This window comes from Pteropus vampyrus, unplaced genomic scaffold (genome assembly GCF_000151845.1).
Source record: "Pteropus vampyrus isolate Shadow unplaced genomic scaffold, Pvam_2.0 Scaffold68, whole genome shotgun sequence".
Taxonomy (NCBI): domain Eukaryota; kingdom Metazoa; phylum Chordata; class Mammalia; order Chiroptera; family Pteropodidae; genus Pteropus; species Pteropus vampyrus.
Window position 1 is genome coordinate 1,782,544 of NW_011888849.1, and position 16,467 is coordinate 1,799,010.

The 16,467-nt window shown below is 38.0% G+C and overlaps 2 protein-coding genes across 2 annotated transcripts in view; one reads left to right on the forward strand and one right to left on the reverse strand.

The window, feature by feature from the left end:
- The window catches only part of MARCH5 (membrane associated ring-CH-type finger 5), a 49,701-nt gene extending 46,143 nt beyond the window's left edge, over positions 1-3,558 (reverse strand). Inside the window, exon 1 of the mRNA XM_011361572.2 lies at positions 3,198-3,558. Within this exon, the coding sequence (XP_011359874.1) occupies positions 3,198-3,232 (35 nt within the window). The 5' untranslated portion in view covers positions 3,233-3,558. The remainder of the gene's footprint in view (positions 1-3,197) is intronic.
- An 83-nt stretch (positions 3,559-3,641) lies between these two features.
- The window catches only part of CPEB3 (cytoplasmic polyadenylation element binding protein 3), a 172,863-nt gene continuing 160,037 nt past the window's right edge, over positions 3,642-16,467 (forward strand). The window contains 1 exon segment of the mRNA XM_023531442.1: positions 3,642-3,844. The gene's annotated coding sequence lies outside the window, so the exon portion shown is untranslated.

Here is a 16,467-nt window from a genome sequence, read left to right on the forward strand (position 1 = left end):
TATAAAATGAGAACGTAAATTGTGATATAGAACAGATGTCTCCTGAAAAAAGTGTGGCAATGAAGGAAAGAAAAACTGACCAGGGTTCAGAAAGCCTAATATAAAGGGTTTGAGTTTATAAATGGTTATCATTTCGGGGCAATGATCTGTGTGACCCCCAAATCATTAATAACACTTGTAAACCACCCCCTTTCCCATTACCCTCAAATAACTATTTACCCACAGCAATTTAAAAAGCTCAAATAAATTTACACACAACAGTTGCTTACTGTTTATAAAAATGAAAGGCAAAATCTTTACATATACTTTCCACCTACAAATACTACAATAAAATTTATCAAGATAAATAATTGCTAAATTTAGTTATTCACAAAAGACAAGGCAATTTAACTTGTTATTAAGTTGCCATTAGTTTAAAAACCCTGAAAGATTAAGTGGTATAAACTGAACATACCATGCATGTTACAATTAAACATAATCATTTATTTGAGTTTATGGGACACAAACCTCACTAGAATTTAAGCTCCATACGAGCATTTTTGGTTATGTTCACTATCATGTTATCAAGGGCCTAGAATGGTACCAACCATAGATAGGCACTCAATATTTATTAAATTCAATAAATACAAATGTTTAATAATTAATTCACTATAAAATACCTAACTTTTAACCTAGAAGAAAAAGAAAAATATGTGTTACACACATTTCTTTAGTCTTCTCAAGGATAAAACCAACATTGAAGAAATAAACATATGCACAGCTTTCAGAGCTAAATTCTGTGCCTCAAAAATTGCTACCCAAAGACCAAGCTGGGGGGAAGCCAAATTCATGGCGAGAATTCTGGGCCCTAATAGGCTGACATATTTTAGTCTATTGGGCTTGTCAGTATCCTTCAAATGAACCCATCAAGTATCTTTGTGTTCAACTTGCATATCGGCATGTTCAACTTGCATATCGGGCCAGCCCAGATTAAAATGGTAGCAAATATAAAGGAGATGGGGAGAAAATTGCCACAATGATTTGTTACACTAGAATCTTAAGTACCGTCTGTGTGCCTAACATATGAATGACATTTTATTGTTTTATAAAGTACTTATATGTATTCTTATTTAATGTAACCCTGTGAGATAGCATCTTCTCATTTTATAAATGATGTATAGCCTCAGAATTTGACTCCAAAGTTGCATAGCTATTAAGTGGCAAAATGAAAACTTCAAGATTTGTCTCTAAATTAGCACGTTATTTTTTCACTAAACTGTATTATCTCTTATCATGAAATAATCTCTTTAAGGTTTAAGGTAGTGGTTTTCAACCACATCAGAAACATCTACAAAGCTTTTGAAAATATAGATGCTCAGGCCCCATCCTTCAGAAATTTGTGATCTAACTGGTTTTGAGCCAGGCATCCAACCATATTTTAAAATGCTCCCCAGGTGATTCTAACTTGAAGGCAGGTTGCCAACTTTTGACTTAGACAATAAAGATCTTTGACTGTTACCTTAAAGCAAAACCAAAATGTACAGAAGATGAGTGTAAGCCAGTATTACAGTATGTGCTTCAGTGAATGCAGCCAGAATTTCCAAGTTTCTGTTGAGAAGTTTTAAATGTCTTACTAGTATGTATTGGCCTTTCACTCTTATGGAAATCTCCAAGGAGCATATAAAAGCCAAGTCAGCATTTGAACATAAAAACTTTTCTAAGAGTCACCTATGTAAAAGTGAAAGCAGTAGGCCTTCAGAAGAAAAAATATTTAATTACATAATATTTAATTATCCTACATTAGAATAGAGCAGGAGGTGGTCTCTTCTAGGCATATTTTAGTAGTCCTATGCAGTTTACCAGTATGCTAAATTGTAATACAAGAAAAACCCAACTAGACAACTGGGGAAAATGACCAAAAAAAAAAAAAAAGAAGTCATGCATTTGTTTACAAAACAAATATTTATTAAGACCTACTGAATACCAGGCTCTGTTCTAGGATTCAAGATAAATAATAAGTTTCTGCCTTCAAAGAGCTTCTAGACTTACATAAAAAAGGAGTAGCCAATATAATCTGACCTGAAAGATGACCTCAAGGTCAGCTGTATTAATCACTGGGTCACCCCAACTGAAAAAGTCAGTAACATGATTTCTATTAACTTATATGTCTCAAAATTCTAAGCTCCAAAGGAAATATCTCACTCTGAGAGATGTATTCTTGAGTGATTTGTGTTCTGGGTGGAGCAGATCCAAATAGCGTTTAACTGGATATAATTTTAATTAAGGGAGGCCTTTCATTTAATAGTTTACAGATGGACATTTACTCAGCACAAAGAGCAGTACCACTTGCTGAATCGGGTGGCAAGTAGTCCATCGAGTTATAAGCAACCACAAACATTATGTATTAGCAGCCTTTAGCACTGGCTAAGTCTGGAAATTGACCTGGCTAAGAGGAAATAGGGGATTAAGGCTCCGAAAACTCTTGGGATAACCCATGGACAAGAATTTGAACAGCAGAGAACGATGCAGCCAATTTCACAAAAAGTTTTACCGACTGGAAAGCCACCAGGAACAGGTAAATGGCCCCAACATAAGATGAAACTTTCTCAGTGAACTCAACGAGTTGTAAAATATGCTAAGTGTTCAATGTTGGACGCATATGGATGTTTTCCATAACCTCTACTCTGGTCTGACCGTTAATGCTCCCTTGCGGATACTCTTGACAGTGTATGGGGGGTGGGGATGGGATGGGAGGAGGAGGAGGAATGAAGTCAGCCTATCAGGCTTTCCAAAAGAATGCTTATCCTCGGTTTTGGAAAGAGTCTTAAAGTTGTAGGAGGATCATTCCCCCTGGAAGATACTCTGGTTCTTCTTGTCAGTGACATCGCTGACAAACACGTTATAACATCGTTTGGAGAAGGGGAGGGAAGAGAGTAAGAAAAAGAAAAAGAAACTAATTTTGCGGGTTAACACGCAAAAAGGCGTTCCAACAAAAGGAGACGCCACTCTTTAAGTTTCGCTTTAAGTCTACACACCCAGGCCGCCGCCTCTGTCCTCCCCCAAGTACGGACTCCAAACTTTCTGCCCCTCACCCGGCCCCCAGGTCGTAGAACTCCTCCCCGCACGCCCGGCTCCGCTCACGAGAGCCTCGAGGACGTGCGCGGGTAGGGCCAGAGCGACTGTCCGCGGCTCGCGTGCTCCCCCAAAGCCGTCTATACCTGTCCAGCATCTGCTGTAGGGCTTGGTCCGGCATCTTCCGCGGAGCCGGCGCACTCGCACCCTGCCAGTGGACTCGGTCAGGGCCCGGCCCAGGGACAATAGCACTGAGAGGTGGCGGAGTAGGCCTCAGTCTGGCAGCAGCCGCGAACCCGCCACCCAGTCTCTCCCGGCGGCTCCGCGAGCCCGGCAGCGGCAGTGCGCAGCCTGCGAGAGTCCGGAGGAGGCGGTGGGGAGCGAAGAGGAGGAGCTTGGGGCGGGGAGGCGACGATTGCGGCCCGGGTTCCTGCCCGTCGGCCCGGGGTTCCGGTCCATGGACCGCGGGCGCCGAGTTGCTGCCGGCGGAGGAGCTACCTCTGTGAGGTAAGAGTCACCGCCTCCGTGCGCGCCGGGGTCACGACGCAAGGCAACCCAGAGCAGCCTGGGAGATGTAGTCCTCGGACCGTCCCCGCTAGAGGCTGCACAGCCCGCCCCGACCACCGCCGCGCCCGTCGCCGCCCGGCCGGCGCCCTCCCGTTTCCTTCCTCCAGGGGGGAAAATGTCCTTCGGGCCGCTTTTCAGGAAGCAGCAGGATGTGCCGCTCCACTGTCAGTAGCAACAAGGTCAGCCCTCCCTGCCTGTTTCTTTTCTCGTCAGCATTTGCTCTCAGGTGGGACAGAGCCAGGTGAGGGGAGGGGGCAAAAGGGCCATTTCTCTTCGGGGTCCTCAGCCCCGGCCGTGGTGTCAGCGCTTTCTGAGCCCTTGGCTCTGGGGCCAACCTTTGCCGCGTCTGAGCTCATCTGGGGAGTTCCACAAACCCCGCAAGGGGTTTGATGCTGTGGTGCGTGTGGTTATTCCTAAGGGGGCAAGTGGGCACGGGCTGCGTTGATCAGCTGGTTCTCTCCCGAGACTCTCGGTGTGTGTTCTGGGGTGGAGGCTGGGGAGAAAAGATTATTCTCTCCCTCTCTAGGAACCTTCTAAATTGTGCCTGGGCTTTCAAAGGCTTGCCTACAGTCTCCAAATGGAACATGTTCGTGAATAAACAGCTCTTGCTTACTCAGCTGTAGGTCGTCAGGGGTATTTGTTTCTCTGCTGCTGCTGGTCACTGTTAACCGTTTCTATTCGTCTTGCCGCAACCTTCAAGCAGGTGGATGTGTGTGTGTGTCGGGGTGGGGGATCAAAAGAGAAAAATCGTAAATTTCTGGTTGAGTTATTCTCTGACGCTCCAGGGACAGCTTTGGCGGGAGGACAGAGCTGTTGGCTAAAACGAATGCGTCTTTTGGACGACCTGTGGCGTTCTCTAGTGCTCTGATTGGTGGGACCTCTGGTAGTTTCCCCTTGATTATGCCTAATTTCTGCCGCAAGATATTTGATTTTTTAAAAAATTAAAATGTGTTTTAAGCTTTTTTTTTTTAATGTAGAATTTTACAGGCAGCCCTTAATACTGCTTAAAGTTTGCTTCCTGAGTATATTCGAACTAGAGTGTACATTGCTGGGGGGAAAAGAAAACAAAAATAACATGTGACCAGAAGTTTATTTGACTTCCAATTTATGAAAGGCTTTGGGAAATTACATGAGGAATTATAATTAATGTTTCATCTTTTTCTCCTGAAATGAGAAACAGGCCCCCTGCTAGGGGAGGGAGTAGGTGTTTAATTTAATAAGAGTGTTTGATTTTTTTTTTTTTTAAGAATTTCTATTGCTCCTCCTATTGCATAAGCCCTCCCTTACTGTGCATTTATCTCTTAGGCGGTTGTCAGCTACAAGAAGATGAATATATACATACTGCCCAAAAGAATAGAATTTGATTGACATATTGATTAAGTAGGCCAGTGCAGACTCAATTTAGTTTTATGATTTACATTAAAAGGAGTTCTCACCTCATCTTAGAATTTCTATTTGAACCCAAAATTGTAAAACAATATGCATAGTTCTGTTGATAGCAAAACTGTGTGCAGATTAACCTTATTATTTCTTTTTTAAAAAAGGATATTAACATTTTCATGAAAATTCTGTTTCCTGGCTGTGTCAAAAAATAGAAAAATTTTGAAATAGAAGAAAAGAAAATGCTGTTTTTCATCTTAAGTATGATTAGCAGCTGACCTGGTAATATCACTCTTTAGTATCTACCCAAGAGAAGTAAAAACATATGGCTACAAAAAGACATATGCAAATGTTCATAGCAGCATTATTCCTAGCAATCAAAAAGTGGAAACAACTCAAATATCCCATCAACTGATGAATGAATAAACTAAATGTGGTATATCTATACAATAGAATATTATTAAGCGATAACAAGGAATGAAGTTCTGACACATGCGACAACATGGATAAATTTTAAAACGTTTTGCTAAGTGAAAGGAGCCACAAAAACCACATACCGTATGATTCCATTTATATTAAATGTTAAGCCTAAACAAATTCAGAAACAGAAATTAGATTAGTGGTTGCTTAGGGCTGGAAGGGTTGGAGATAAATGGGGAGAGACTGCCAGTAGACACGAAGTTTCTTTTTAGGATGGTGGATATACAACTTTGTGAATTATATCTCAATTTTAAGGTAAAACAAATTAGATTATGGTGATGGTGGCACAGCTCTATAAGTACACTAAAAGAAATTGAATTGTACACATAATATGAGTGAATTTTTTGGTATGTGAATTACATCTCAAAGCTGTTAAAAAATGTAATTAGCTACATATAAAATGTTCATAAGGACATCTAAAGAGAAACAGATAACTGACAAAGTTTTATTATCTAACTTTAATTTTAGTATTTTTAATTAGTATGAGCAAAAATCATGATTGATAAAACTCATGAAATTCCTTGCATTTGAAACGGTTGACATATATACCCCGAATTGCAATATCGTCTGTTAATTTTGTTTTTCTTGGTTCTTGCATGTTCAAATAAGACTCAGAATAATTGGAATTATAATTTACTCTCTGATTTTGAAGAAAAATTTCTTAATTACTTAAACCTTAATCTTACCCGCCCCCCAAAATGAGTTAAAATGCACTCCTGCATTTTACATGGGGTTAAAGGTTTATGACAAATGATACTCAGCCAAGAGAATAACAATGTGACTACAGCCAAAAAAAATTTTCCTCAGTGATATGTTTTGAAATAGAAATTAATCTACTGAAAATATTTAAATATTCTTCAAAGTTCAGAGGACAAAAACAAGGATCGACAGTGTAGAGTTATCCTAAAGAGTTATAGAATATATTAATAATTTGGTAATGGATTTAGAAATACCTGAGTATGGAACTGCTCTAAATGTCAGGAAATTTAAAATTGTATATTAATCTTCTCCCATCACACTTGTTTTGAACTGTCTGCCAAAATGAATTCTGAAGGTATTCCATAAAGATGATATAAACTATCCAGCTTCCCTTAAAGGCAAATTGTCAATTGCAGGCCACAGAAAGTTCTTCATTAATTCATTGAGCAGTTGTTTCTAGAGGACTTAAGTGATGATGTGCCTGGTACTCCTGTAGCAAATTAAACTATAACTACCCTTCAAGATATAACTACCTAATCATGCTTATATTTTAAAAAATAAAACAAGGTACTTACATATGCAATATTATGTAATCACACATGGCAGCATTTGATAAAGTGCCAAATGAATGGCATAGAAATAGAGCGATGTAGACATGTAGAGGAGACAGTTATGGGCTGATGCATTAAAGAGAGCTTTGTAAAACAAGGGAAATTTAGTCTCTACCTTGTAGCGATGGGAGGAATTACGTAGACGAAGAAGTAGAGAAGGATCTTGGGTCTGGATAAGAATGAAAAGATATAGACAGAGAAGTTAACTTTTGTAACTAGAACTGTAGGTCTCTCGAGTAAGAGTGAACAGTATGGTTGACTGGTTAAGTAGAGCATAGTTAAAAGTTAAATATCTTTCAACAAATATTTATTGAACAGGCACTAAGCTAGGTACTGGGGATACAATAATGAGCAAAACAGCACAGTTACCTTTGTGGAGAATAATCACATAAATACATCTTAAAAATTCCAAATGTACATAGTGTTATAAGAGATTATAAGTAGGGATTCGATCTAGACAGAGAGGTCAGATCAAAGGTTTTCTCAGCAATTATACGTTATGCTGAGGCCTGAAGAAGAGCAGGGGTTAACTAGATAAAGGGAGGAAGGAAAAGCTTCACAGGCCGAAGAACAGTATGTGCATACTGTGTAAAGGAAAGTCCTATGATGAATAGGAGAAACTGGAACAGACGAGACTTGGGGCAAGATGAGACCGAAAGGGTCACTCAGGTGAGACAGATCATGAAGAGTTTCGAAAGCCAGTTTTAGGAATTTTGCCCTTATCCTAGAATCCTGCGAGGAGGAGTTTAGACTTAAGAAATCTACTTCATTCTGTAGGAAATAAGTTAACTTGTAGGGATTCTTAAGCCTGATTCAGTCAAAGAATTGCCCTAGAAATTCTGATCCATGTGCCTTGTAATTGTGCCCAATGAACTTTGTGTGTGTGTGTGTGTGTGTGTGATGTTTTAATCACCAAGTTCCCTAAGTGATTATTAGATCAAAGTTATCTCTGTAGAAATACTGCAGTGGTTGAGAGCTTCAACTGAAACCTAGGTTTGGTTCTTAGCATTGCCACTCAAAAGCTCAGCAACTATGGGCAGGTTATTGAATCCCTTTAAGCCAAAGTTTCCCCCTCTCTGGGGGAGAATCATAGAACCTACCTCATTGTGTTACTGGGAAGATTAAATGACAAATTTTATTTAAATTGTTCAGTATAATGCTGGGCACATGATTAAGAGCTCTATTGGTGTTAGCTCTTAATTATTACTAAAAGTTCTTGAGAAAAGATGAGAGTGATTTAGGGGAATTCATCTTGCAGTGATATACATGTGAGAATTGGAAATAAAGATGTTAGGTCTGGGCTAGGTCTCAGTAACTTGGCCATGGTCAGTAACTATTTTCAAGTTTGCTTTAACACAGTTATCAGTTCTTGAAGATCCTTAGATAGGCTAAGTAGTTCTCCAGTAATGTCCATGGACCTCTCTAAAGGACTTTTATGGGGAGATTTTGGTCCCCGGAATATATTTTACTGGTAGCATCTACAGGATTACTTTGAATTGACAGAGGCTTCACTGGCCACTTGTAGAGGGCAGTCTAAAACCTGTCTATCTTATTTGCTACTCAGAGAATAGAATTCTAATGGAATGGATATTTATAAAGAGTAAATAATTTTACAAAACATCATCATCCACTAATTTGCCTTTTTCTTCTCATAAATATGTTGGAAGACCCATTTCCTTTCATTATTCCTGCCTAAATTCCTCCCACTTAGTTGTTTTTCTGGGATATACAGTGATGTGTCAGGGTAGGTAAAAATCACAGGATAACACACCGCATATTCCTTTTTGTATGTTGTTCTAGGAGTATCAATATTATGAGAAAATGTATATGTAAAATTATTTTCCCTTTTAAACAAACATGGATATCATTGAGCAGCAGTTCTCAAACTGTGGTCTACCAGACCCCTCAGGCTTCTTGAGAACCTTTCCAGGGAGTATTTGAGGTCGAGGCAATTTTCACAAAAATACTAACACATTATATGCCTTTTTCACTGCATTGCATTTACACTGATGGTGGATGAAACTGCTTGTACCTTAGTATTATTAAGGCATTAGCACCAAACTGTACTCTTGGTTATATATTCTTCACCACCACACACATGCAGTCAAAACAAAAGTTCACTTAAAAATCCTTGATTAAGCAATAAAAAATATTTTATTAAATCTTGACCTTTGGATACACATATTTTTAATATTCCGTGTGATGAAATGGGAAATATACACACTTGTGTTGCATCCAAAGTGTGAGAGTTGTCTCAGAGAAAAACACTTACATGATTGAGATGCAGGCTGAACTTGCTGCTTATGGCATCTATTTTTACTTGAAAGACTGACAATCAAAATTCTAAACTTTTGTGCTGCAAACGATACTGTAAAGAAAGTGAAAAGACATCCCACAGAATGGGGGGAAATTTTGGAAATCATATAATCAAAAAGGGACTGATATCTAGAGTGTATATATAAAAATTTGTTGTAACTTAATAATAGAAAGACAAATAATCCAGTTAAAAAACAGACAAAGGATCTCAATAGACATTTCTCCAAAGATATAAAAATGGCCAGTAAGCACCTAAAGAGATGCTCATCAACATTAGCCATTAGGGAAATGCAAATCAGAACCACAATGAGATACCACTTCACTCTCACTAGCATGGCTATAGTAAAGAATAATATGTTGGTGAGAGTGTGAAGAAATTGGATCTCCAGTACACAGCTGTTGGAAAGATAAAATGGTGTAGCCATTTTGAAAACAGTCTGGCAGTTCCTTGAAATGTTAAACAGTTTTCATATGACCTAGCGAGTCTACCCTTGGGTATATACCCAAGAGAAATGAAAACTTGTACATGAATGTTTGTAGCAGCACTATTCATAATAGCCAAAAAGTGGAGCAAACCAAATGTTTATCAACTGATGAATGGACTAAATGTGTTACGTTCATACAGTAGAATATTATTCAACAATATAAAAGAGAGAAGTATGACACATGCTACAACACAGATGAATCTTGAAAACGTGTGCTAAGTGAAATAAGCCAGTCCAAAAGAGCACAGATTCTATGATTCCATTTATATGCAATGTTCAGAACAGGCAAGTCCTCAGAGACAGAGAGTAGATTAGTGGTTGTCTAGTGCTGAGGGAGATAGAATTTTGGGGGGTGACAATTAAGGTGTGCAGGGGTTTCTTTTCGTGGTGCCAAAAGTATTCTAAAGTTGATTGTAGTGATGATTGCACAACTCTGTGAATATACTAAAAGCCACTGAATTGTACTTTTTAAATGGGTGAATTATATGATGTTCGAATTACATCTTCATAAAGTTATTTAAAAAAACACAACAGATAAAACCTTAAAATCCATTATTAGTAGACTGATTCAATAACTAAATACATATCTATATAATATTATATAGCTGGGCTATTGAAACAAATGATATACTTCTATATAGAGTAATGAAAAGTTACCAAAGACATTGTAGCCATCAGTTAGGATTTTTGTTGTTGTTCCACAGAAATAAACTGTAGCTAATTCAGCACCCCTAGGGAATGTTTATTGATGGAGACATTTTTTATCGTTACACTAGGGGATGCTATTGGCATCTGTTGGGTAGAGAACAGGAATGCTGCTAAATATACTATAATGCACGGAACAGCCCCTTACAACAAAGAATTATGTAGCCCAAAATGTCCATAGTGCTGAGGTTGAGAAACTCTGAGCTAATTTAAGCAAAAGGAAATTCATTGGAAGGGTATGGATGAGCTCACAAGATTGAAAGTAAGGCAGGAGAACCAGGGCTGAAAATAGTCAAGAAAGAGCTACCCTACAGAACCTTGTTAACAGGAACATTCCATGCTCTCATATGGATTCGGAATGAACTCCAAATGTTTTTATTTTGCTCATAGTTCAAAATCTAAGGAGGGAGCATCTAATCAGTCTTCTTTGCCACTTGAATAAGGGTGGGCAATATACCTTTAATGAAGGCAATTCCTCAAAAGCAAGGACATTCATTAGCAAACACTTATTGACTATTTACTTATATTCCAGGTATTTTTTATGTACTGGGGATAGAGTAGCACAAGAGAGACAAAAATATTCTTGTGGGGCTTATATTCTCATGATGCTAAATCAGGGCAAATCTTAAAGAATAACTTAAAGAAATTAGAGTAGTTGCTAAACACCAAAACCAATAAACACTACTTACATGTTAAATGAAAAAAGTAGGGAGTGCATTCTATCTATAGTATTATCTCATTTACTTTATTATTATTTTTAAAATTAACATGTATATGTGAGGAGATTTCTAGAAAGATAAAAGGAAATATATATTATTACCTCTGGATGGTGAGACTGAATATGGGGGGAGGAGCCCACTTTTCATTTTATCCTTTTATGTTTTCATTTTTCACCATGAGCATGTATTTTATAGTTTAAATATTTTGAATTAAATTTTAAAAGAAAAAAATCTTGGTTTAAATGAAGGATGATTAAAGGCTTTTCAAAGTCACTATTGTGGTGTTTTGCTTATTATGGAAAAGCAGAAGAAAAGAATAGAAAAGAAAAGAAAGAGAAAGGAAGGAAGAAAAGAAAGAACATGTAACTGGAAAGTGTGGCCTGTAATCATTCAACGAATATTTATTGAACACCTAGCTGCTTTCAATTCTTTTTGGAAAAGGTGGAGTATAAATAAATAAAATATCAAGCAGCAGCCACCCATGTGTGAGGCACTCTGTGAGGTGCTATATCTGGGAAGGGTTTGAAACTTGAAAAAGATCTAACCACTGCCCTGGGTGCTTGTTGGCTTCCACTTATTAAACACCTAACATGCAGCATGTGCTGAGCCCTTTACACACATTATTTCAAACAACAACCCTACCAGATAGGTGTCTCATAGATGAGAATTGAAAATTGGAGAGATGAAGTCACACTAAATAAGTGGCAAAGCTGACATTTGAATCCTGGGATAGCTGACTCCACTGCAGAATAGTGTATGAATATGTGACTAGTTAAATAAAATAAAAAAGTGATTTATTATAAGAGATATCACAGGACTACTCATGATTAATTTTTGAAGAATTTTACGGATAGGTAACTCAGGAGCTCAGAGAAGGGAAAAGAAGTTGCTGCACATTGGAGTGGTCCAGGCAGGCTTCTGTGGAGGAATGGTTTGAATTGGGTCTTGAAGGAGGAATATGTTGATATGTAAAGAGGAAGGCAGAGTGTCAGCCTTTACTGAATGCCTGCTTGAGGTTAGACGTCTCACCTAACCCCCAAAGCCCCATTTGAGAGGTGAGGAAACAGAGGCCTCCTCTTACTCCCACCCTTGTCAGGAATAGGCAATTAATAGGTGTTCATTTTTGGTGATCTGACAGATGCAAAGTGAAATTTCATTGTTATAGTCAAATGTTTACTTCTACTTTATACCTTCTGGGTTTTACGTCTTGGGTAAGATGAATTAATGATAGAGGAGAAAGTGTACATAATAAACTAATAGATCAGGACACAGTCTTTTGGGAGTATAGATATTACTGTATCTATAATTAGTTTTCCTCTACTTAGGGGGTTTTAGGCCTTTTTGAGGACATTACATCTAATCTGAAACCCTACAGCTGAAATCTCAACTTGGTAAGTCTGAGGAAGATCACCATTCTATCATTTATTCAACATCATTTCTTGAGCTCCAACTATATACCAGATACTGTAGGAGGTATTGGGGATACAAAAATGTGAATAATACATTCTTACACTGTCTTTTCCACTGAGTTGTTTACAATTTAATGGAAGAGACATCTAGTCATATACTTACAATGTAATTACAGTGAATGCACACATTCCCAGAAACCTAGCAGTCCTCCTTGAGTCATCCTTCTCCCTTACCTCATACCCCTGTCCTTTAGTCAGTCACCAAGTATGGTCCATTTTCCACCTAAATATCTCTCAAATTCATTTGTTTGTTTCCATTCCCCTGTCTTCACTTCAGTCCCATTGGCTATCATCTTTTACCTTGGACTACTTACCAGTCTCATCACTGATCACCCGCTTCAACTGATTTGATGATTGGCCTCTCCAGTCTACTCTTTCTTTCTTTGATTCATTGAGTAGAATGACCTTTTAAGAAATGTAGAACTGATCATGTTACCTGCTTAAAGTGCTTCTGTGGCCTGTTTAAATCCTGGTGAGAAGGAGCCAGTAAAAAGCATAAATTTAGCAGTTTGGGGAAAAGGAGAATAATCCAGAATTTGTGATTTCTGTAATTTAAGCTTCATGAGGGTAGAGATGGGACCATACTTGTTATGTTCACTGTTATATCCCCAATGCCTAGCGCAGAGCCTAGTCCATGGCAGGTATTCAGTAAGTATTTAGCAAATTTAAAAAGAGAGAGAGAGACTTCTAAGGCTAGAATGAACCCTGTGATGTTTGGAATTGGAGGTATCAATATAAGCTTATGATTTTATAGATGCATAGATAAAAATACACAGATGTGTGCATACATATACCTTCTAGCTCTACCTGCTGAGAGGGCCTAAGACAATGACTCCACAGAATAATGAGTATACCTAGTGCTATCTCCAATAAAAGGAACTAGGGATCTTTGGAGAAATTAATTACAGACTAGAGCAAAAAAGTACATGAGCCTGAAACATCTGCAGTGCCAGAAAGTAGAAGCGTGCTCAAAAAATGTTGGGGCTGTGTCAAAAAGACCTAGGAGTCAACTTGAAGAGACCCTAATGGTCAAATCAAGGACATTTTGAGTAACATAACAAATAATAGTAGTAATGAATTTTAACCCATAGAATGAAATATGAATTCATGAGTCTATACTAAAAAAAAAAAAAAAAAAAAAAAAAAAAACAAGGGGGGGGGGAGGCGGGGAGGAGGGAAAATTCTTCCTTATAGTAACATTCCAATTAATGTAGAAAGGTTGGTGAAAATAGCGAATCACCACTTGCAAACAAACACCACAGGAATAATTGATACAGGCAAGCAAGAATCATTAATGGATGCTAAAATTAGTGGGTGAAAGTATGTTGAGAAACAGGATATTCACATAGTCAGAAAGATATTGAAGTAGAAAGGGAAAAATAGTAACTTTATAGTGGAGAAATCTGGCAGATTCTACCTTAACCAAGTGATCAAAGTTAATGTCACCGCAATGAGACAAATCCACATCATGTTCCTTCTAAAATGTGCACTAAGGAGGACACAGCATCACCTTTGTGGCATTATTACCAAAAACGTGTGACCTGAATTTATTCATGAGGAAACATTAGATTCACCGAAATTGAGGGACATGTTACCAAATAACGGCCAGTTCTCTTCAAAAGTGTCAAGATCATGAAAGACAAAGACTAAGGAACTACCCCATATTAAAAGAGACTAAGGAGACATGACAACTGAGTATAGTGTATGATCCTGGCTTGGATTCTTAGAAGGAACATTAGTGGGCCAATTGGTAAATTAAGGTCTATAAATTACATAATAGTATTGAACCTATGTTTATTACCTTCATTTTAACAATTATACTGTAGTCATCTCAGATATTAATATTTGGAGAATGTGGGTGGAAAGTATAGGGAAATTCTTTTTTTGTAACATTTTTGTAATTCTGAAATGATTTCAAAATGAAAAGTTAAAAAGTAAAATAAAACCCCACTTCTTATGACTTGTATTGCACTTGCTTACTTTACCTAGCTACCCCCTCTCTCTGGCTTCCAAACTGAACCCTGAGCTCTAGCATGCTGGCTTCTGGCTTTCTTCTTTAGTTCCTTGACTACACCATGCCTCTTCCTCTTCATATTGGAAGGTAGAAAGAAGCATGGTATTCTCTTTGCATGGAACATACTTCCTTTGAACTTTATCTTTTTGTTCCTTAAGGCTCAACCTACTTATTTTAGAAAATCCCTCTCTGACCCCCTAATCCAGGTTCCAACATCATATGGTTTCATAGCATCTGGTACTTTTTCATAGCATTTTTATCACAACTGCCATGAAATTACTTATCATGGAATTGACTACTGAAAGTCTCTCTCACTCACTAGAAATTAATGTTCATAAGATATGGAGGGATTGTAATGTCTTCTTGCTCAGTGTTATTTCCCTAAGTGACTTACACAGACTGTTAATGACTATTTGGGGAATTAATGCAAGTCATGCAATGGAGAATGCCCCCTCACCCCCAACGACTTGGATAAAATTGGATGCAGGAGATGTTTTAAGTTTGAGGAGATTAGGACCAGCATTGGTGGCAGTGACAGAGAAGGAGAGATGAAGGAGTCTTATCACAGAAGGAGTCACAGGACTTGATAAGGGAGAAGGAAGAGTAAAAATGACTCAGGTTTAATCATCTGCTGCATAGAGACACGCAGTTGAAATGGCACTTGAGTCACTTTTCCAGCAGTATTTTTTTAAGTATGTTTCTAAAATATTTGAACATGAAGTCTGTTTATTTTTAATAAAAATGCTACATGCCCATGGCGAAATACTATATTACATGGTAAAACTAGTATTTTAAATGAAAATACTAATTGGCCTGCTAATGAGTATATTTGGCATACTAAAAATCACTAGAGAATTTTAATAAAAATTCTACATGTCCATGGTAAAATGTAATGTGCCCTGGCAAACATTAAACAATAAAAAATGACTATATGAGACTATCAGAGTTTCTTTCTGTAGTGAATACTATGGTGCTCCAACCCAAATCCTCTCTTGATTGCTAATGTACTCATCCCTTAGCTGCTCAGAATTTTAGTTCTTGATGGTGTGAAGCTTTGTTTTTTGCTGGGCATTTCCTTGGGATTCAGGGTTATACATCCTAAAGTTATGCTCTCAGGAGACCACAGGCAGTGACTGGCTGATTTGAGATGCAGAGACCCAGATTCCGTGCTTCATTTGAGGACATGCCTGAGGGACCATCCCAGCTCCCAGAGCTCATCACAGGATCTGCTGAGTATTCAGTTGCAATCACACTGGGGAGTAGTGTCTCCCTCTGACTCTTCCTGCCTTCCTCATTTCATTGCAGATGTGTTTGTCAGTTCTGTGCTGACCCAATAAATCATTTACATGCAAAACTTGGTCTCAGAATCTGTCTCTGAGGAACCCAACCTTTGACACTATCTAATCTGTATACTCTCTAAAGATTGCCATCACGGAACCTCTTAGTGTGTGTCTGGGTTTTTGTTTTTATTTATTCTCCTCAAGCTCTTTTAAAAAAAATTCTTGACAAGTATACAAAAAATGTGCGCAAATTAAATGTACAGCTTGATGAATTTTCAAAAACTCTCAACAGTATTTGTATAGAGAAAGAACAAGAAAAGAGTTGGGATAGTGTGACAACCACCTACATTCTCCTCATGGGGAGAACTTTTTGGGGGTGTTGCCAAGGGAAGTCGGAAGTTTCTCAGATTTTAAGAAAGCAAACAGTTATCTTTTGGTTGACTGCAGTGCACTTTGAAATGAGAGGAACATTCTAAGTATGCTTTATAATACATATAGGTGAAAGGGGGAAAATAATGAGTATCAAGAACCAGAGGAGAAACTGTGAATCATTTCACTAGGAAGAAAGAGGAAAAGATGATCTTCCTGAGAGTCAAATATCTAGAAACCAAACATGTCAAAATATTGCTAAAAATGTGAGTAACCAAGATTTTCCTATGACTCAAACTTTATACTATTTACAGCTCAACCT